Genomic DNA, 24,302 nt, shown 5'->3' with positions numbered 1-24,302 from the left:
AAATCGAAATCTTGAGTTTTTCGCTTCAAATCCACACGTATCGTTCCTACGAATTATTGATTTATATCGACGACAATGTCTTAATGTTTCCATTAATTCCTCTTAGCAATGGATGAATCGTATAAAAGTCTCATAATTGAAATACACACTTCGATCACCACTCATTTTCAAAATCCTCGCACAACAACACAAATCACTGGCTACATTAAGTCCCATTTGCAGATAATAGATAATAATGTATCGCACAAGTTTGAAAATCTACTCAAATAGACCCATCGTCTATGTCACATAATCACTATGACAAATTTTATCGGTTTCACAATGACCGCAGCAGAACTGAATGACACCCTATGTATAACTGTCATTACACCCTGTATATTTAATTCCAAATATACCGACACACTAGTCAATTTAGTCTCATCGAAACAAAATGAGTGACTAGTTAATGACCTGGTACAAAAACATCGATCACAAATACCCTGCATATAACTATCATTACACTCTGTATATTGAAAATGACACAGCAAATGACAGTAAAAAATTTCAATTTACCGCTACAAAATGGGACAGGTAATCATAACGCATTACTGTGACGTCACGTTATGTCACCCGATAACCGGACATGCATTACTCTCGGTCAGTCGGTTCGAGCTGTGTGTAGTGAATAGAACTCCAACAGAACGTTGTCGATTCTTTTATGCGTTCGTACCTGAGACACAATCGAGAAGGTAATTTGAAGAAAACGAAGAGCTTTGTGCGTAAGAAAAGACAAGAATAAAAGAGATATTTTACAGACAAGAAAATGCAAGAGAAATACACATCTCGAGTTGCACAATGAAAATCAGGTAATCGAGTCAAATGCATTAAAAAAAATTAATACACAACACAAGAGACGTGTTCTAATCTAATCTAACCTTGAGATAATTTTGATTTAACACGCTCTTTATTAACAACGGATTAAAACGACTCATTTAAACTCTCGTTACCATCGTATTATTAACACGCGCCACTTGTATTTGAACTTGGTCCCTATTTTCCTGTACTAGCTCCAAAACTGCTTCGTTTGTTACCCTGTCCATCCGGCTAATCATTATCCTTCTATAGCATCACATTTCGAATGCTTCTATCCTCCTTTTGTCTTCCCTACCTATGGTCCAGGTTTCGCACCCTTAGAGCTACACTCCTTCCATATGTACGATTTGAGTAGCCTTTATCCTAAAATCTATATTTATCGCGGAACTTAGCAGGTCCCTCTTTTGTTCAAATGCTTTCTTAGCCTGCGCTATTTTATATCTTCCTTTCTACGATTATCTTGTGTAACCTTACTAATAGCAAAATTCCTTTAAAGTGTCGTTTCCTCTTCGGATCTTTATCCTTTTCCTATCCTCTCTTTTCGCGCATTTCATTACTTTTGTTTTTTCCTTGTTCATTTTCATTCTGTATAATAGTCTCTAGATAGTATTCCTGTTTCTAGATCACTTTCCCTTTCTGCTAGTATTACTGTCATCCGCGTATCTCAGCATATGTGTTCTTTCGCCCTGCACTTTTGACCCCTAAGTTAAATCCCTGCTTTACTCTATGGCTTCCTCTATGTAAAGGTTAAATATTGCCGCCTCTTCACCCTCTACGTTAATCAATCACCGCTCTCTGTTGCTTGTAGAGGTTGTAAATGACCCTCCTATCTTTACACTAGTATGCGATCCCTGCCTCTTTCATTATCCTAAATAAACTGTTCCAATTGACTCTATCAAATACTTTTTCCAAATCCACGAAAGTTGTTTTTCCTCCTCTTAACCTTTCCTCCTTGTCTTAAGCGTGCCACTACTTTTTCTAAACCCGAACTGGTCATCTGCCAGCCTCCCTTCGATCTTCTCCCCTGTTCGCATTTTTCTGCGCCTGCTTTCTTCGGGATCATAATCAACCTATTTTTTTGAAAGTCACTCGGCATCTGCCCGGTCTCGTATATCCTATTATTCCTATTTGTTAGTAGAGTCTATCCTGCACCTTGGTCCCTTAATTCTGCCGATACTGCTCCTGTTGCTTTCCCTACTTTAAGGTCCTTTATAGCTTTATCGAACTCTGCCCTAAGTATGCTAAATCCTGTTCTTCCTGTGTGATGTTTGGTTGCTCTAATTCTGCTAACGGTCCTTCCGCTCTATATATTCGTTCTATTGCTTCGCATTTCCCCTCGAGCCACTGTTCTTTTGCTATCTAACATTCCCTATCTACCTTGTTTTTTAATTTTTTATATTTATCCCTACCTTGCTGAGTTGATGCGTTCTTATATTTTTTCCTTTGGTCCATTAGTTCTAAAATTTCCTCTGCGACCCCTTGTTTTTACTCCTAACACATCTCCAGCTACATACCTTCCTCAGTCCTGATCTAATCTCTGACCAAACCTCCTCTACATGGTTCGTTTCTCTACTATTACCTATAATCTTTAACCTTTAACCTTTAACTTTTCTAAATCTACCCTGCCTTTTTTCTTAGGTACATCTACGCCTATGGTTGTTAAACCGTGTGTTAGTTAATCTAATCTTCGCAAAATTGTACCATACGGTCCTACTATGTTGTCCTCCCTACCTTCTCCTACTACCGCGTTCCAGTCTCTTGTTATAATTAAATTCTCCTCTTCCTTAACTCCCTTTAACGCAGTTTGTAGCTCTTCGTATACCTACTCTATCTCTTCATCTTCGTGCCCAGAAGTTGGCATATAAACCTGAACCGCTATCGTATCGAAGGTTTCTAACTACAATGCTCCTATCACTAACTATCTTGCAGCTTTTAATTCTAGTGCCTAACTTCTTGTTTAGCTGATCAAAAGTCACCCTGTTCTTTCCACTTACTTTCATTTAGCCCGACAATATCTAAATCTAACCTTACCATTTTCATTTTTAAGTTTTCTAATCTACCTATCCTCCTCGCATTCCATGCTCCGACTCGTAGAAGGTGTTCCTTAGGCGTTTTTTGCCCTCCCCAGAGAGGGCGCACTGCCGCGTGTACAGCAGTGTGGGACTCTGGACCATTGGCCCTCCCCACCTGGGATTCTCTTATTTTTTAATACGCCATTTCCATTGTAAAGTTGTTCCTGAGGAAAGATTCGGTGGTGGTTTCCCGTGGCATTCCACCTAGCCTAGTCAGTATGTTTGTCTCGGTTATCACCCGGCCTCCCTCCGATCCGAATTCTGGGGGCCGCTACGGACGCAAGTAACCCTTGCTCGCATTTCTCCCCAGGTGAGAGATAGCATAATTATACAGGGTGACACTTTTTTAACTTTCAATGGGCGATATAGTTTTTTATATTAGAGGTATCACAAAATGGCCAAAACCGTTTCGGTAGAATCGAGGGGGAAGCAAAATGGTCGTATAAAGAAGGAACCAACTTCTACCTCGTACCCCCCGCCACCCCCATGCCTAAATTTTGAATTGTGACGTATCACTTGTGTACATCATTGGAAAGCTCTTAAAAAATGCTTTTCAGAAATACCAACACTGGTACATTTAAACTGCCCATTCAGAATTTATTACACTAAAATTTGAACTCCGCAAATAAACAACTTTTATTTAATAAAATGTTCACCGTTTTGTTCTAAACAATACCACAAACGGTTTTCAAATTCATTTCTAACATTTTTAAACACTTCCCTGGAAAGTGAACGGCACTCCCTGACTATCCAGTAGCGAAGATCATTTATGGAAGCTGGTTCAGTTTTGTACACAACCGATTTTAAATGACCCCAAAGAAAGAAATCCAATGGTGTCAGATCTGGAGATCGTGCTGGCCATTCTATATGACCTCTTCGTCCTATCCACTGTCCCGGAAATTTCTCATCTAAAAATTCACGAACAGCCATAGAGTAATGAGGAGGAGCCCCATCTTGTTGAAAATGTATGAAATCTTCAATCAAATTCATGTTGCCGTCAATTGGATTTATTTGATTCTCTATTTCATGAGTGATGAGAGGCTCGACGGTATTTTGTAGCATGTTTAGGTAAGTATATCCAGTTAAATTTCCTTCGATAAACAGAGGACCAATAATGCTATCACCTAAGATACCTGCCCAGACGTAAATTTTTTGGGGCCGTTGAGTATGCCCCTCGCGAAAAAGATGATGATTTTTATCGTCCCAATACCGGCAGTTATGTTTGTTCACATTTCCATTTAAAAAGAATGTACATTCATCAATAAAACAAATGTTTTTCACCAGTTCCGGATTATTTTGAATATTCTCGGTCATTATTTCACAAAATTGGATTCTTCGATCGGAGTCGTCTTCGGTTAGTTCCTGTACAATCTGCATCTTATAAGGGTAGAATTTGTGCACCTTAAGAGTTCGTCGTACAGTTTCTCGCGAAAGTCCGGTCATAGTCGCTGCTTTTCGAATAGATGATGTTGGGTTTGCACCAAAATGACCTAAAACTTCAATCTGAGTAGCTTCATCCATTATTCTTGGTCCGTCTCTTTTCTTATTTTCCACTGACCCAGTTTCTTCAAATTTAGTCACTAACATTGCAACATAAGTGTGACTGACACGTCGTTCTGGGTGTCGGGCATTAAAAACAGCTGCTGTTCTAAATGCAGATCGCGCTTCAGAACCATAGATGAAAATAATTTCAACTCTTTCGGCTAACGTGTACACCATTATGAAATCTTTAGTTAAATTCAAAATTTGTAATTTTCTTGCCAAGAAATACTAAAAACGAGACTAAAATAATAATAACCGATCAACAAAATAATAAAGCAATAGAAAATTATTATTTACCTACTAAAAATTGCTGTCATTGTTTTTCCAAAGCATCACTAGATCTAAGAAATTTTTGTTTATTTCAAACACTGACAAATTCATCAAATACTCAAATTACTCATTTTTATTACATAAATTGTGAATGGGCAGTTTAAATGCACCAGTGTTGGTATTTCTGAAAAGCATTTTTAAGAGCTTTCCAATGATGTATCACAAGTGATATGTCACAATTCAAAATTTAGGCATGGGGCTGGCGGGGATACGAGGTTGAAATTGGTTCCTTCTTTATACGACCATTTTGCTTCCCCCTTGATTCTACCGAAACTGTTTTGGCCATTTTGTGATACCTCTAATATAAAAAACGATATCGCCCATTGAAAGTTTTAAAAGTGTCACCTTGTATAATTAATAAACATAGGAAAAGGGAAAACAGAACAAGTGGAAGGGGACGAAATTTCAAGAGAAGAGTATGGAAAATGATGAAAGATGGAAACAATAAACTAAAGGACTGAATCAAGGAATTATATGGTAACTAAATTAAGTAATACTACTTACAGAACTTTAACCATAAGAAGGGGGTGAATTGCACCCCAACAATTTTAAATGGGAGGGGTAGTAAATGTTAGATAGGTCGAAAGGAATGTTCATAATGTTTTCCGAACCGAACTGTTTTTATTTTTTAAATCCGTTCAGTAGTTCCACAGAAAACTCGATTTAGATGGATTTGCAGAGCTGTTTTAAATGTTTATTAAGTAGGCGTTGAAGTTGAAATAATTGAGAGCTTGTGTCAGAAAAGAACATTTGACAGAAGTGCAATAAGTGAACAAGCGATGAAGCGAATGTGTGAGTGTGTTAAACTTAAATTAACTTATTGTTTAATTTTGTGGTAAATTCAAAAACAATGATGGTTTACACTATAGCGCAAAGGGTGGAAATTGTTTCGATTTTTTTTTAATTCACAAATTCGCTTCATTGCTTGTGCACTTATTGCACTTATGTCAGATGTTCTTTTCTGACACAAGCTCTCAATTATTTCAACTTCAACGCCTACTTAATAAACATTTAAAACGGCTCTGTAAATCCATCTAAATCGAGTTTTCTCTGGAACTACTGATCGGATTCGAAAAATAAAAACAGTTCTGGAAACATAATGAACATTTCTTTCGACCTATCTAACATTTACTACCCCTTCCCATTTAAAATTGTTGGGATGCAATTCACCTCCTTCTCAGAGTTTAAGTTATGTAAGTAGTATTACTTAATTTAGGTATCCCCCTCAAAACTGAAATTGACGTGTTCGAGCGCTTCTGGCAAAACTGTCGTTAAGTGGGAAAAATTGGCATTGACTGTTTTCAATGGGCCACCCTGTATAGTCTTTAGCCACCTACTTATAATTTCAGCAAGGAAAGTGTCTGACAGATTCCAGTGTCGCATCAGTTGCATCATCTGTAATTGAAGCGGAACTTTCTATTGTAGTAAGTCACTGTATGTATATGGAGAAATTATTAAGCGGAAATGGAATGATGGGAAGAATGGAGAGGAATTGGACAACAAATAGAATGTAATGACTAATGAAACATCGGAGATGATGAGATCTGAAAGGAGGAGGTAGAATGGAAATGAAGGGAGGAAAAATAGAGAAAGTAAGAGTTTTTAAATACTTTTAATAATAATAATAATAATAATAATAATATAATAATAAATAATAAAAAACACAAAACTCCTTCTTCACATAAACACACCACGTTATCACAACCCACTCGTATTCAACCGAAACGCGAAAACCTTAACAGAACTACACGCTCACAACATACTGTAATATCTCCACCAAAAACCCAAGCAACCACACAAATAAAACCTCAAGAACAAAGAAACACCATAAATACAAGTAACGCAACATGCACTACAAAGACAGGTCCACCCAATAAAGTTACACGTCCTAGCACAGTTAAAAAACGCAATACTCCTTCTTCTCAGAAACAACCCACTCGTATACAACCCAAACGCAAAAACCTTGACAGCACTACTAGCTTACAAAATACTGCAATATCTCCACCAAAAACCCAAGCAACCACACAAATACAACCTCAAGAACAAAGAAACACCACAAATACAAGTAACGCAACTTGCACTACAAAGATAGGTCCACCCAATAAAGTTACACGTCCTAGCACAATTAAAAAACACAAAACTCCTTCTTCACAGAAACACACCACATTATCACAACCAACTCGGATTCAGCCGAAACGTGAAAACCTTAACAGAACTACATGCTCACAACATACTGTAATACCCCCACCAAAAACCCAAGCAACCACACAAATACAACGTCAAGAACAAAGAAACACCATAAATACAAGTAACGCAACATGCACTACAAAGACAGGTCCACCCAATAAAATTACACGCCCTAGCACACTTAAAAAACACATAACTCCTTCTTCACAGAAACACACCACATTGTCACAACCCACTCGTATACAACCGAAGCGCAAAAACCTTAACAGCACCACAGGCTCACAAAATACTGCAATATCTCCACCAAAAACCCAAACAACCTCACAAATACGACCTCAGGAACAAAGAAACACCATAAATACAATTAAAAAACACAAAACTCCTTCTTCACATAAACACACCACGTTATCACAACCCACTCGTATTCAACCCAAACGCAAAGCCAAAGGAACACTTACACAATAAACTCTATTTAATAAAATTACAGGAATTATTATAATGATATTTTTGTTTTGTTTTCTTCTTTCCTGATAGCGTTGACTATTGGGGCCATTAATGGCTATGTTGGTAAGTATGAATTACATACTATCTCTAGATTTCCAATGTGAGTGTGTGAATATTTATTTTATTTTTTATTTTTCTTTAGAACCCTACATAACTTCACTAGACACAGACACTAATCGTTACTTGATTTTAATCCGTGCGATTAGTTAACCAGGCTAGACCTGAGTTCTCACAAGAAACACCGATAATAATAATAATATGATTTATTGCCCAACAGAATCAAATTCCAATTATAGGACAATTACTAATCTAAGAAAGCACAATAACTAAATATACTAATATCTTAACCGCTAACCTAATAAAAACCAAATTAAATGATATTAAACTTAAACAAGATTAAAAATAAGATTAAAAATATTCCATCAATCTTTTAAGATCAGATACTGAGCAAGTGTTAATGTCACACATATTAGCAATTTTGTTAAAGTTGCTTACCATAACAAATATAGGTGATTTACAAAGTAAGTTTGTATTGGCCTTAGCACAATTGAAAGTATATACATTACGAGCCGAAGAACGTGGCACATGAAACCGAATAAGGGAAAAAAGAGATGGACAATCTAGGTTATTGTGTAACAAATTGAAGAGAAAGTTAAGGCTTGACAGAGTTCTGCGAACTTCTAAGGAATGTACCTGAAATCGAGATAACAGTAGTTGATGATCAGTACCAATTGCGGGATAAACTCTGTCCAATTTAAACGATAAAAACTTCAGAAACTTACGCTGCACTGCTTCCAGGATTGTTTTATGGCAGTCATAGTAAGGATACCAAATAAGAGAACCATACTCTAGTTTGGATCGCACATAAGCAGCATATAGAGATTTTATAGCAAAAATATTGGAAAAATCACGACAATTTCTGATAATAAAGCCAAGCATTTTTAAAGCAGAAGCAATAGTCACCGATATATGTTCCGAAAAGGAATGTTTAAAATCAAATAATTTTATTAGAGTACCAGATGTAAAGAAATAATGGAACAAATGCTCAAATAAGGGAACTAAGAAAAAAGGGCGTTGGTGATGAGACAGGTGTGGGAAATCAAATTCGGAATAAAAAATTCCTCTTTGATAATATTTAATGTCCAATAGAAGAAAAACATATTCCAATTACAAGACAACAACAAATTAATACAGTACACAATAGTATAAAGAAAATGAAACGAAATTCTAAACTTATGAGAAAAATACAGTGTGAATATAGTAGTAGGCAAAAATCCCTGAATAACAAAAAAAAAAGAAAATAATTAAATTAAGAGATATACCAAAACATGAAATGAAATCTAAAGGGTAAACAAAATTTTTGATGCAATTGTGAGAGGGGTGCTGATGTACGTAAGGAAGATATGGGGGTGGAAGGAATAGGATAAACTAGGAGGAATACCAAAAAGGTATTAGAAGTGGATACTGAGATTAAATGGTAGGACATCAAATTACATATTAAAGGAGAAGGTAAGGAGCTAAGGACAGCGTAGGGTTATAAGTTTCGAGGAAAAAAGTGAAAGAATGTTTGTCACAGAAGAAAATTGGGAGGAACATAATTCCTTTGGCTTATAACATTTCTGCACAAGCTTGATTTTTTTCATAAAATCTTGGAGGATACGGCGCAATCGTTTCCTGGCATAAAATCATTTTAGGATCGAACTTTCTTGCTACCGTCAGTTAATTTGCAGGGCATTTAAACTAAAATGAAGGTGGAGAATACCTACTACCCGAATTCAAAGTTCTAACTTTAAGAGCCGATCTATCATATTGTAGCTCATTTTAGCTGACAGGTAATTAACTATTTGTTTCCACGGAAATTACCGCCTATCCCTTACTGCAATTAAAAAAAGTCAGGTGACCCTAATAACTTTTCCAGCCGTATCAAACTTAACAAAAAAAAAGTGTTTCGTGGCAATTGACCAATCGTTTATTGCTGCAGTTAATAGAGACAGTGAATACTACTAACAGAGATTCATGTTTTATGTATTCGGTAATTGAAAGATTAGTTACCGTTTTTCCGCGCAACCCGAAGGATGGCAATGGCTTTTCCACTCAGGATCTAGCGATACCATGAGCATTAGTAAACACGCTAAGAATTTCATTATTAAGGTCTGCGAAAAAGCTCCCTCGAACGTACCTAAAAATGACAACAGGAGAAAATTGTAATAAAACATCTGCCAACGACATCTCGACAAAGCGCTAGTTTTTAGTCGACGTTTTATCGGAACCTTCAGGTCGTTATTAAATTTGATGTCTCTTTGAAAGCGCGAATATGAAGCGTGCGCGTCGTTTTCCAACTTTCACAACATCAAAAACAACAATTGCGACGTAATTAATTAAATTTCGTAGATGAATGAGCGAGAAGACGCATTTAGAACAATATAAACTAATTACGAGAAGAGAGATCATCCCCGTAGCAGTTCGCCGATCATTTACGACGAAATTTGTTATTGTACAGTTTGGGAAACAACTTCTGCGAGGAAAACTTGTGACGTTTGGAGTTAATTAGCAAAATTCACGCGGAAAATGCATATATTTACCTACTACATAATACACGGAGGAAGGATGAAATTTATAACGGCTCGCGAGAGTCGAGTAGAAAAAGATAATCTGCATGGAAGAAAAAAAAAGCGGGGAAAGTCTGGAAAAAGTGAGTTGTCACCGTAGATTTATGTCGTCGTGTTATCGGCACACACAAATCGTGTTATTTATTTGGTGCTTACGATTTTCCTATCTTCGATCTCAGTTACGTCAAAGAATAAAATATTCTTTGGTTACGTGTCTATTCATCGTACAGCGAGTATGATGGCATGACATTGTGATTTTCGTGTAGCTCCCACTGTAAATTCGCACCTCATATTTTACCCTAAAAGAATTATACGATCACACACGTCTGCATCGGGATATGCACACAAAGCCCCACGTCGGGCTCCAGATCAAATAAACAGGAGAAAATTGGCATAGCAATTTTCTTCGAACCTTCCTTGGTCTTTAGAAGTTGATTCACAACATACTGCTTTCTCCATGGAAATACTCCTTTGTGTTATCTGCTTACATAATTTAAATTAAACTGACTATAGTTATCAATATACAGTGATATTTATTAAGACGTAGACATAGGGATTTACGTGTGTTTTTCTCTATGTCTATACTTTTAAAACACAAAATCTCTTCTGAAGAGCGCCTAATTTTTTGAATCTAAAATAACAATAGGGATTTATGGCTCAGTGGTAGAGCATTGGGTTATAAATCCGGAGGTCGGGTGTTCGAACCTGGGTTGAGGTGAATTTTTCATCTGTGGCGGAGATGGAAATTACCTTAGACCAGTTCCGAGCATTCTACCGGCTACTCCGAATTAGGTTTTCCTGCAGTTTTCCTAATTCGTAAGGTAAATACCGGAGTAGTATAGACCAACTTAAGACCTTCTGCAGAGACACCTCTAAATAGCATTATGCGGGTCACTCTGTAATTGGGCGCATGCCTGTTGAGGGCCCAAAACAAGAGAGGGATAAAATTAAAATTAAATTAATACCTGTCTTATTAATATTGTTTTAGATTACCAGAAAATAAATCTTTTATGCTCCTTAAACTGTTACCGGCACTATACCAATTAGCAATATCAACGGAAATAAAAACGAAACCGAAAGCCACAATATTCAACGTAATTAATGTGACAGCCAGATATTCATTTGCTTTAAAAAGTTATTTTGGCTGCATAAAATTAGGCGCCCGTCAGAAGAGATTTTGTCAGTTAAAAGTAGACATAGTAAAAAAATTCTCATACTCCCCTATGTCTACTTCTTAATGAATAACACTGTTACTGACCAAGTTTTCCTAACTTAAAAAATGTGGAAAATAAGTAACGAAGTATTTAAAAAAATAGATTGGTTATAGTATGTGGGAGTTTAGTCAGCTCCCAAAATTGCTAAAATATGAGTATTGTTTTCTACAATACCAATATTTCTTTATAGATGATCAATTTGATCTCTCGGGCTGACTAAATGGAAGATTGTATCCACAAGAATGATTTAAACTAAGTCAAATCAATAATTGCATTGATAGTTTCTCTCATTTTTATATAGCATTATTTAGACAGTTTGTAAAAGGTTACTTTTTTACTTTTACTGACAAGCCTACATCATTAAAAACGTTGCTATTACTTTGTTGTAGTATTTTATTGGAAAAAAACGCGTATGAAGTTTTTGGTGCTTAGACTAGTCAAGTCGTTTATTAGATTATAAAATTAAGGACGAAAGATCGAGGGGGAAGCGCCGTGTAAATAAAATGTGAGTGTATAATCAGTTATCATCTTCCAAAAATCCTTCTCTGTTTTTATTACTCCCACTTGGATACATAAACCTACCTACCTTCTTTGAATTCATTCCTAGAAAACAAGCAATTGTTTATTTATTTATGTGTTTTAGTGGCAGAGCATTGGGTTACATAGCCGGAAGGTCGGGTGTTCGAACCTGGGCTGAGGTGAGAATGTTTCATCTGTGGGAGGGATGGGAATTTCCTTAGGTGTTATAACACAAGATGACAAACAAAACTAACTTGTAGAATAAGATGATAAATTCTCAGTGGCTGTGCGGACGGTAGAAACTGGACGAGACGTTTTCCGTAATTGGACAACACGCGTGAAACTTCTTACGCCACTTTGCTTAACTTACTTTTACACAAATTTATTATAAAAATGACAAACTGCGTCTTGAACTAAACAAACTGCCCGAAAATTAGATTTACACGCTCTTCATCCGTCGATAAACCAGCAGCCTCGTTTTTACGTTGATCCAATATTTACCACTTCCACCATAAAACAAACTCCTTCCTCCTAAATTTTTAAATCAATCGCCAATCACATTCAGCTAAACGCCATCCACGACGAAACGCGCCGAACGTCCCTTCCTCTTCACGTGACATGCGAAATTATTCGTAACACCTTATCAGCACCAGATATCCATTTATTTGAAACTAACTCCCAACGAATACATAAAAACCTTTTATAAAGTACGCAAACTTGACCAGATAAACCTGATATCTAAATTGAACCATTTAAAAACGCAATAAATTGAACCGAAAACTATGCAATTACAAACAATTCTAAAAGGGAAAACAACACTGAAATACAAATTCAAATGAATTTATGTCGTAAATAATTCCCCAGATTTACTTAATAAATTTTAGATATTCTTACATATCAGTTGTACCGACATTATTGTTGGTGTTTAGGGCGAAATAGCGCTGGAATTTTCTCTCCCCCCCCCCTTGTTATCCTGTGTTATTTTCTCCCAGTTCTTTTCTTTTATCCACGATTCCACCATCCTCACGGCATCGTATCCTCTTATAAGCTCCAAGAATTGGTCATATTTACTTGTTACCCCCGCGATATTCCAGAACATCAGTTTCATGTTACTCATCTCCATTTTTATTTAATTTTGCTCCTTTCTTCTGTTGTTCGTTTCTCCGCGACTACTACCCTATCCTACTAAGACCGTACTGCGTTTACTTTTATCTCTAATTGGAGGTTTCTTTTAGCCTCCGTTTCATTTTCCTTCTTTACTACTTATAATGTCATATTGTTCCTTATCTTCTCCTCCCTTTCTCTCATTTTCTTCATCTAATTTTGCTGTCCTTTCATCAGTTCTTTTTTTCCTTATTCTGCCATTCTCTTCTTTTTCGCCCCCCTTTCCTTTGTTCCGGTGATCTTATCTTCATTATTCTTTTTAAATGCTCCGAATTACTCTTCCTTTTGTGCGTATTTTCTCGTTTTACCCCCTACACTGATCCCCGACTGCGTTAGGGGCTTGCCAGCCTCGGCAGCTCGGAGGCGCCCCCCTCAGTCACTTCCGTGTGAAATTCCCCCAACTTACTAACAGTAATGGATCTCGCATAGTGTGTTGCCTATCCTCACACCCCGTCGAACTCTTCGAATAAATCGCTTATCCCACTATCTCCCCTAACCTTTCGCGATTTCGAACACCTTTATTAACGAGCGACCCCGATTTTGGACTTTCTGTCCATCGGTCCGTCACGCAGGCAGTCAACATTTAAAATTCAAAAATTTAAATTTAAATTAAATAACCCAAATAATCTAGTCGCACTTAACTCACATAAAAATTATTTATAACAAAACTGGCTAGACAAATTCTCGGTGGCTGTTCAGACGGTAGAAACCTTTAATAAGGAAAGAACCTTAGCAAAACGTCTCGCTGTACTACCACTGCTTGCTTTTTCAACTCGACCAGACTTTTTCCGTAATCGGACAACACCACTTTGGTTAACTTGTTTCTGCACACATTTATTATAAAAATGACGAACTGCGTCTTGAACTACACAAGTAGGGCCGACTGACCGAAAAAGATGTACACGCTCTTCAACCGTCATGAAACCATCGGCCTCGTCTTTACGTTGATTCCAGTATTTATCACTTCTACCATAAAACAAGCTCCTTTCTCCTGAATTTTCAAATCGACCCAGCCACGATGAAACGCGCCGAACGTCCCCCCATCTTCACATGACACGCGCAATTAATCGTACCACTATATCTTTTATCTTCACCAAATGTTCATTTCTTTCAAATTAATTAACTGTTGCTCCTAAGAATAAATAAAAACCTTTATAAAAGGTACGCACACTTAACCAGATTTGTCTTAATTAAAACATCGTATCTAAACGGGAAATAAATTCAATCGAAAACTACGCAATTACAAAAAATTCTAAAAGGAAAAACAAACACTGAAATACAAATTCAAATAAAACGAACTGATTTTCTATTAATTTCGTAAATAATCCCCCAAATTTACTTAATAAATTTTAAATTTTAGTTTATAATATAGTTATCTCTACCACTTTCTTCCCCCAACACATTATTAAAGTTTTAATTATTGATAGTATCAAAATGATGCACAATCGCAGGAAGATTTAAACAAAAATATTATTTTTTACTTTACAGTGTTGCCTAAGACGAATTTAATGCATAAATCGTTCGCTGCAATTAGCAAACGAGAAAATAAAAGAAGAAAAGTCTCCTATGGCGCTTTTACATTGACCCTAATTATACAGCTCAAGATTTATTAGTATTTTAAGATGAGTTGTGGAAATGATGAAGTTTCTAGTCAAGTTCATTCAAAATCGTTCTCATTTCGTTATCGTAAATTTTCACTTCGGCGATTTCTTACTAAAATTCGTTTTAATTAAACTCAGATATATATTGCCTTTAATAAAACGTATATTCAGTAGGTAATTCTTATGGAGAAAATGATTCGTTGAGCGTTAATTAATTTCTTTCTGTTGATATCAAACATCAAACATTTCTGTTTACTGCCTATTTATATACATGTTAGCAAAATAAACCCGAAATTATTGCGTTTTTCTCCAAACGTACAAAAATGAATTGATTTTATTACTGGATAGCTTCGAAAGTTGGTAAAAAGCATGATAAATATAAATAACATTCACAAAATATATATCAAAACAGGTTCAAGGCAAGTTTTTAAACAAAGAACTGGTTGGGATACTGGGTAACAAAACAAGGTAGCTGTACGTGTGGTATTATCTTTGGTTACCTTTTGTTAAAGGAACATGGCTACGTTAACAAATCGAATATGCGGATATTAGTGAATCGCAACTCATACGGCACATAGATTCTAAACTGAAGAGTTTAGGTCAGCGCGGCCCTTCTCGGGGATCGGTAATTTTGACCCTCGTTCGAGCATTCCAAGCCTATATTTGAGATTCGATATCAATCACATCTCATCATAAGCGTCTTATAGTAGTCACCAGCTTCTCTATATTTTGAAACGTCTATGGCCCTACAGCCGAATTTTACTAGTACCTAATAAAAGTGCGAAAAAGAAAACCTCGGATTTCAAACGTACGTTCCACTTCTCAGAGTAAAAAAATAAGTGAATTACGCAACGCCGTTAAGAACTTCCATTATTAAATTTAGTAAAACAAAAGATTTCTTCAGTGCTTATCCTTATTATTCTGAAAGCGTGAAAATTAAATCTCAGAATTTTCTTTTAAAAAATGTTATCATAAGTAATTACCAAAGCGCTCCAATTAAGCACTTCATTTAAGAACTGTTCTGTTCTAAAATTATTGTCGAATTCAATTTTTATGAACTTTAAGGAACGCTAACACGATTACATTTCCATTTTCGGAATGAGATGAATTTTTTTATTTGACTAAGAAGTTGATTGATCCTCTAACAATTCTCATTCCTTGTAGGAGATCAACGCCAACGCCGCAACCGCCGCAGCAACAAACGCAACAGCCTCCGCAACTTCAGCAGCCGTCGCCGCAGCAACCTGTAAGTCAGCAACAGCAATCGCCGCAAGTGGCGCCCACGAAATCTCCAACGCCCCCGTCGACCGCCGAGACTGATGTCGTCGAGCAGGACAATGTCGAACTCCGGCACACGCCGCAGCAGTCACAACCGCCATCGCCTCCAAAACAATCGGCGACCGTTCCGCGGACCGTGTCGCTACCGGCCTCGCCGCCGGAAAGATACAGGGCCTTACCGCAGACTGAACATAGACTTGATTATAGCCAAAGCGAACGGTTGCCGAACCGGCCGAAGCTCGTGAGGTCGACGTCGAGGAAGGAGGCCATTAAGAACTTTGTCAAAAAGGAGACGGCGAATTTTTTCGGCGTCGATGAAAGTAAGCAAAACGATCAACAGTTGAGATGGTTGGATAGGAGAAAAAGACTGGCTTCAAGGTATGTTCATCTAATTTTCTTAAGTCCATGACATCTTGGTGGCAGGTAGCCTACCTTGTTTTTAAAAGGAGGCAACGTGAAAATGCAAATTCTTGCTTCGCTCCAGATTTTACAGATTTTGGAACAAAAAGATTTCTCCAAAATCTCCGATCGTTAACTACCAATAACTCAATATCATACCTAATAATAATATAGCGCCCAATGTGCCCACAATTCACCTTCTAAATAATCAAAATGGACCCATTAATTTAGAGAATTTCTTTCTTGAAATTTGAACGAAGCGATTTGAAAAGTTCATAAATTGTAAAATACATGCAATACAAACGGCCTTAATTTGCTCAGATATTGATCTCTTTAAGAACATACGTAACCAAATTTTTATTGATAATTTTAGCTTTCAGCAAATATAATTTACGATGATTTTTCTTAAAAATACGCATCCTTTAATGTTAAATAAACAAGCGTGCAGTATCTCTTACAACAATGTCAGTAGATGATAATGTTCGTAGAACAACCATTCCCTTGACTGGTTGAAGGAGGTGTATAGACATTTCAAATCCATGGCCCTTTTATACTTGTTTTATTACTTCTTCAGAAGGCAACGAGAAATAACACCTGGAGGAGGAATAATTATTATACAAGGAAGGGTTCTGTTTACCAAGCATGTCAGGGCCTTTAAAGTTAGTTGTAATAACTACCTTTCCGAATGTTTCTATTAAGAGTTTGTGCGCGAAACTTTCACTTCAACTTAGTTGAAATGCTGGAAGCGGACCTTCGGCACTCTATTTATCCACGGTAGTTCTAGGACACTGTTCATGGGTCAGTAGACTTGTTGAAACAATAGTTCACTTTGCTTACTTAAGCGTACTTATCAAAAATCTCTGCAATTATGCGGGCACCCAGTTTCCGGAAATTAAGGTCTGCTTGTTCTAAAATGTAAGTGCCTTTTGCATAAAATGTTATAGTGCCTCTCTTTGTAGTAGAGTTTAGTTGCAATAAAGTTTATGTCTTTTTCAAGTTTATAGTTGATTCGTTAATAAATCGTTCTAGATCTCCACTATTATAGATAACATTATTAGTTATAACCTAGAGCGGGCTCCGTAGGTAATTAAAATGGCGTCGTTCAGTGGCCAAGGGCTATAAAGTAATTGCGTTTTCCACGCGATATATACGCGTCGAAGCAGTTGATGAGCATTGTACTTCTGCATTTACTTTCCACCTGTGAGTGTACCAGTCCTCCGTTCAATTGTCAAATTAGGGTTAGATTTCACAGAAAAAAAGGTTTTCGCAAAAATTCTGAAGTAATAAAAATGAGAACGTTGTACACACAAAAAGGAAAAGCAATAGAGTTTGTTAAAAGTGGGTTTAGGAGAAAAGTTTTGTTATGTAAAAATTGGTGTTAGATAAAAATCTTTATTGCTCAATATATTTTATTTCGTATTGTTTCTCCACTTAAGAGACGATTTGCGTTTTATGCTGAAATAAATTCGAGAATTTTCCTTTGTACGGTTTTCCATTCTTACTTTTTAGAATGGGAAACGTTTATATGAATACCAATAAATAAAAAAGATAGGAAAATCAAAGTGTAATATTTATATCTGCATTACCGTTTTTAACTTTTATACTGTATTTTTTATAATAGGTACTTCTCTACCTAATCATTGAGGACCGTAGATTTTACTTATTAAGAACATGTCGGAATTTATATGCCATTTTGTTTGTTCTTCTCAGATAAGATTCCATTTTTGTCGTCCCTTTTTCATCACACAATCCTCAAATTTTATTGGAGAGAAGGATGGTTCGATTCACCCCTAAATTTGGTGCTGCATTTTATCTTCCTTTCATCATTAAACTTCCGTAAACTGTTCAAACGAATATAGTCGACGAGCGACAGACGGACGGACAGCAAGTCCAAATGACCAAAATTTAATCAGTTAGTTTTACAGTGATATTTATTAAGAAGTAGACATAGAGATTTACGTGTATTGTTTTTCCCTGTCTACTTTTAAATGACAAAATCTCTTCTGAAGCGCGCCTAATTTTATGCAAGCAAAATAACTTTTTAAAGCAATTAAAGATCTGGCTGTCATATCAATTAATTTGAATATTGTTGCTTTGGCTTCCGTATTTTTATTTTCGCTAGATTTATCTAAAAGTCAGTTTCTAAAATTTCATTTGCCGAATACCTGGCTGTGTATAACCTTCCTTTTTTTACCAAAAATCGACTGCACCAAAATTTCTCGGGAAAACACTTTTTCTTATTAATTTTGGTGCGTAGAATCCAAAAACAATTCGTACTTTTTCGATTAGACTTCTCAATCAAAAGTTATAGACTAGAAACCAATTTCGAAAGAAAATTCAAAGGGCTGTAACTTTTGAACTAGTAGCCCAATCTTGGAACTGTTTGAAATTATGGATTCTACAGGCCACATTCTATAAGAAAATTTTTTTTCCGGTCGATTCTGAGACAATTTTTTTTTCGGGGCTCAAAAAAAGGCAGTGTATAACCTTCCTTTTTTACCAAAAATCGACTGCACCAAAATTTCTCGGGAAAACACTTTTTCTTATTAATTTTGGTGCGTAGAATCCAAAACAATTCGTACTTTTTCGATCAGACTTCTCAATCAAAAGTTATAGACTAGAAACCAATTTCGAAAAAAATTCAAAGGGCTGTAACTTTTGAACTAGTAGCCCAATCTTGGAACTGTTTGAAATTATGGATTCTACAGGCCACATTCTATAAGAAAATTTTTTTCCGGGTCGATCTGAGACAATTTTTTTTGCGGGCCTCAAAAAAAGGCAGTGTATAACCTTCCTTTTTTACAAAAAATCGACTACACCAAAATTTCTCGGGAAAACACTTTTTCTTATTAATTTGGGTGCGTAGAATCCAAATCAATTCGTACTTTTTCGATCAGACTTCTCAATCAAAAGTTATAGACTAGAAACCAATTTCGAAAAAAAATTCAAAGGGCTGTAACTTTTGAACTAGTAGCCCAATCTTGGAACTGTTTGCAAATTATGGATTCTACAGGCCACATTCTATAAGAAAATATTTTTTTCCGGGTCGATCTGAGACAATTTTTTTTTCGGGGCTCAAAAAAAGGCAGTGTATAACCTTCCTTTTTTCCAAAAATCGACTGCACCAAAATTTCTCGGGAAAACACTTTTTCTTATTATTTTGGTGCGTAGAATCCAAAACAATTCGTACTTTTTCGATCAGACTTCTCAATCAAAAGTTATAGACTAGAAACCAATTTCGAAAGAAAATTCAAAGGGCTGTAACTTTTGAACTACTAGCCCAATCTTGGAACTGTTTGAAATTATGGATTCTACAGGCCACATTCTATAAGAAAATTTTTTTTTCCGGATCGATCTGAGACAATTTTTTTTTCGGGGCTCAAGAAAAGGCAGTGTATAACCTTCCTTTTTTACCAAAAATCGACTGCACCAAAATTTTTCGGAACAACACTTTTTCTTATTAATTTTGGTGCGTAGAATCCAAAACAATTCGTACTTTTTCGATCAGACTTCTCCCTGGCCGAATAGCTTCGGTGCAAAATCAAACACCGCAAAATTCAAATATATTCATGCCAAAATTTATATGATGTTATGATTCCCCAGATTTTAACAAACTACTAAGTGTAACTCTGATGGGCTCTATAATGACAAACTATATGCAATAAATTGCGGTGGCCCTCTAAATTAGGGCACATAAAAAATAAATGCAATACCCCACGTTGGGCGCCAAATAATAATGATGTGTGCAATAGCCCGCCCAAAATAAACCATACACAAAACACCTTAAACTCTCGTATTAAAAATTTCCCAGGACCATCTGAATCTCGGCACAATAAGAAATTCCAATCCCGACTTCAAATTCCAAATGTTATGGAAAATAACGGCCCCGAACAAATTCCTTAAATTCCAAAAAACAGTACTTAAAAATTTTGGAAACATCTGAAACAAACTTTGAGTACGGATCCACAAAATTAATCATAATTAAGCATGAGACATCTATCTGGATCGTTATAGGGTTCGAATAAACACACGATTTATATGACTTAACACAAAGTTTATTTTAACACACAAATCAAACTAATAACAAAATTCTACTAATTAAGGCGGACTATTAATAAGTTCGCTTTACACACCCCGCATTAGCGTTCAATAACAAATAAACAATTTAGTGAAACCTTAAACTACTAACAGTTTTCTGTCAAAAATTCGGGTAAAAATTGGGAAAGAAACCCTAAATTTTCCACAATCTTAATTAAAAGTTCACTTCATTTCTTCGGAATCTGGTGTCATTATTTCGTCATTCTTAAAAGATAACAAAGCTCTACTGAATTGAAACAAGTAGAATAAAGGCGATTAGTTGATTTCCACCACGGCTTACAAATCTTGCTTGTCGTTTCACTTATCGTCCATATTGTCGGAGAAAATCCAACTCATGATTTTGGCACCCTTCCTAAACTGCTCTGCCCTTAGAAATCTCAAAAATTGCAACTTTACCTAAATCTACGAAAAAATTTAAACGCAAATTTAGAGCTACCGTTACATACTCCAATGTAAAATAAACATTATTTATAATAATAGCCTTCATAAAAGGATCGTTTATAATATTTATAATTTAGCCTTTTAGAGAGGGTTCTTCATGTTACCCTCGGATAAACCTATCTGCCGGTCAAATTTCAAAGAAGGAGGATTTGTGAAACACGCAAAACTTGATTAATTCCAACTCTTCTCTCATAATCACTTCAATAGCTGCCAGTTATGCATACTGATTACATTCAAAACTTTGACCAAACTCTTTAAAACAAGACTCACTTTTTTACATTCAATCCATTTTTACATTTTAGATTCATAAATGTTAAATTTCAGTATATTCCAGTGGCGTATCAAACGTGTGTTTTTTTTTAATAGAACACCCCACATTTTAATGCAGATTTGCAAGAACTTGAAAAGTACTTCTTTTTTATACAACATATTAAACTTTTAACTTCAAGGATAAGGATACGGATACATTGCTAATTCACGAGCTTCTACAAATTTGACAAGGAATCCACCTACAAAATTTCAGCGAAATCTCGATTCATTATCGAGATATCGTGCTAACGAACAGGCGGACAGACACCGCGCTAGGAGCTTGTTAATAAATACTTTTCAAGTACTTTCCAAATCTACATTAAAAAAATGACTCAAGTTTGCTACGCCACTGGAATACAGCACGCCCCTGGTGATCAAAAATATTTTGGAAAGGTGGCAACCATAATTGTGTACAATTTTCGTTATCTTTATCTTTATCGCAATGTTAAGACAAGTTCTTTTTTTCGTACAATCGTGCGTTCCGAAAGTAATGCAAATGAATTTCCCGCGCCGATCCTGGTGGGGCGGTGCGCAAAACAGACCTCAGTGCTCTCCGAGCTGTGGAAACGACAGGACGTCAAGTACTATAATAATTGCATTACTTTCGGAACGCACCCTGTATACTCATACAATTAATGGATTTGTATGTAACAAATTGCATTCGCTATCACAAATTACAGACGCAACGCGTTTAATACGGAACCCCATTTTTTCGAAACATCTTTCTTAGGAACTAAACCTGCTTGGGTTTTTTTTAAAACAAGACTCGAACTTTAAGCGATTTATACGGTTCAATACTTAAATGGGAAACAATTACAAATTTTTTAATGGACTTACACTGGTCGCCTCGCTTGCTATATCGCGATTCCCATTAATTAATTCCCTAATTCGCTTGTCACGTGTAATAATTAAGTCCACCATGTTTTCTCAAAAAGAAATCTTATTGGAGGTCGCCCCGAAATTAATGAGTTTGTTAACCCACGTAACAACATTTTGACGAGCCTTACTTCTTAGGATTTCTTGCCAGAAGTAACTAACTAGCCACGAAATATCGATGACATCTCGGCTCGAAAGGTTTCCTAAACCCATTAAGAAACAAACCTCATAGAAAATAAAAAACGCAGAAATAAATGCACGTTCCTTGCCTTGCAAACGAATTTCTTCTTTTAAATTGTAACAAAACCACTTTCCACCTGGTAATTGCGAACTTCTAAATTTTGACAGCCGGTTGATACACAGTGTTTAAATTAATTTAAAAAGTCCCAAAAGTTCTAACTTTACAACAAAATTTAAAAAAAATGAAATAGAAATACCGATACTCTCACTTGACATCAACCTTCCAGAATTTTTCCTTTTTTTTCCCTTCCCCTAATTTCCTTACTTCGGTATAAATCCAGGTAACGAAAAGTAAATGTGAAATAATGCTGGATTCCGGTATTCCATATGGTTGCAGGATCTAAATGAGTTCCGTTTTTGAAAATTTCAGATGTTTACGTATTGAGTAAAAGAAAACAAGAATTTGCTAGATATTTTGTTTCTTGACTTGATATTGTACAAGTTTGAACTTAGTGTTAACACTGACTTACTTTTCCAGAGCATACGGACCTCTTAAGGCGGAATATCGGCAATCGTCGGGTGGTATGGCCCATCGAAGAGCCGTCTCCGAAATTACCGGCGTACAGCCGATTCCTGGGCGAGTATCCGGCTGGCGACCCGACGTTTTACCAGGACCAAGCGACGTACCCGACAGTATGCCGGAATACAGGAACGGCAGTAGCGTCAAGAGGAAGGACTCCGTAGCCAGAATGACGTGGGATGGACTTTCGTATGTAGTTACGGTAAGCCAGCTCTTATTTAAGTTCATCGAAAATGATGGCGTTTTCCGCTAAGTGCTTTTCCATCTTAAGTGTGAGTCGTAACTTCGCCGTAAAAAAACCGACTCTCCGTTAGGTCTTTTCAAATGGAATATGACGTACGGTTTAGAGAGAGTAAGGATTTTGCCAACATAAATATTAACCGGGTAAATGAAAATGTCGCGTTGAAATATCGGTTTTCGATAGATTTTGGAAGGCATTTTATTTGCATTTAGCTCGTATTACTCTCAGAACATAACGGGAAATTAACCACGACACAAAAGCAGTATGGCTCGGTTATGGAGCAACGGGCATAATGTACTGGAAAACTTGACAATGAAATATTGCTTATCTGTCCCGTTTTATTTTTTGCAACTTCTCCCCCTCGCTTGTTTTCCCGCCAAGTCATTTCCGTTTTGATCAAAATTAACTGCAACCTTTAGAAATAGATTACGCTTTGTAAACTTCTCCAAACTTTCCCTACGCTAATGAAATATCTCCTGCTTACGCATTGTGAAATTTTGCGAAACGTATTGCAAGGGGTACTAAATCGACAAAGCTATGCAAGAACGCACCTAAACTTCCCTTTAGCTTCGAAGCCAAATTGTAAATTTATTATTATACTGGAGATGGCCGCCTTTAATCGATCCACGTTACTTTCTTTTCGTCGCATGCTAACCTTTTGCTTAAATTAAAAATGCTGCCTTCCCCTCTTCATTATCGGTAACTGCTCTCTTCCTCGTTTCTTTCGAATGTATAAGCGTATACGGGATGTTTTCACATTTTTTTTATGGGCCGACCTAATTTGATGTTTACATTTAATATGATGCGTGTTGCTTCGTTTTCAATAACCATTGTTTACCAAAACCAAACGATGAACCGTATCCATCTATTTTTTAATTAAATTTGGCCAAATTCTTGCAACATTCATTTTCATTGAGCTTCCAACACCACGAAAAACAACTAATCCTTATTGAAAATGTTGCCACTGCAAAAAATACCCTTACCTTTCTGAGAGATATTGGAATGTATGCTAAAATGAGGATGGTATTTTGCATTTTGCCGAATCGTTATAAAACAGGACTTTATTAGAAAACGACCAGATTAAAAAATTCTCCTAATGTCACACTGATAACTCATTTGATCGTTACATTGCCCCCTCCTTAGAACCTAACATATCGGACCAAAGATCATGACGGAAACAACATGTTGCAGCTTTTCAACAATATCCACTATTGGAGATGAAAAAGTCATCTCTGAAAGTAGATGGAATTTTTTCAGTTTCAAAACTGCATTTTATTCAGCATCAAAATACGCAACTTTGCCAAAT

At 36.3% G+C, this 24,302-nt stretch overlaps 1 protein-coding gene across 1 annotated transcript; it reads left to right on the top strand.

Annotated features, from left to right (window-relative positions):
* The first annotated feature begins 561 nt into the window (after positions 1-561).
* LOC116179503 (drebrin-like protein) lies at positions 562-23,008 on the top strand. Its single transcript, XM_031499298.1, has 4 exons — positions 562-728; positions 795-845; positions 15,759-16,250; positions 22,714-23,008. Exons 1-4 carry the CDS (start codon positions 562-564, stop codon positions 23,006-23,008), a joined length of 1,005 nt encoding a protein of 334 aa, XP_031355158.1.
* The last annotated feature ends 1,294 nt before the right edge of the window (positions 23,009-24,302 follow it).

This window comes from Photinus pyralis, unplaced genomic scaffold (assembly GCF_008802855.1).
Source record: "Photinus pyralis isolate 1611_PpyrPB1 unplaced genomic scaffold, Ppyr1.3 Ppyr1.4_LG8, whole genome shotgun sequence".
Classification (NCBI taxonomy): domain Eukaryota; kingdom Metazoa; phylum Arthropoda; class Insecta; order Coleoptera; family Lampyridae; genus Photinus; species Photinus pyralis.
This window is presented reverse-complemented; position numbering and strand designations above follow the sequence as displayed.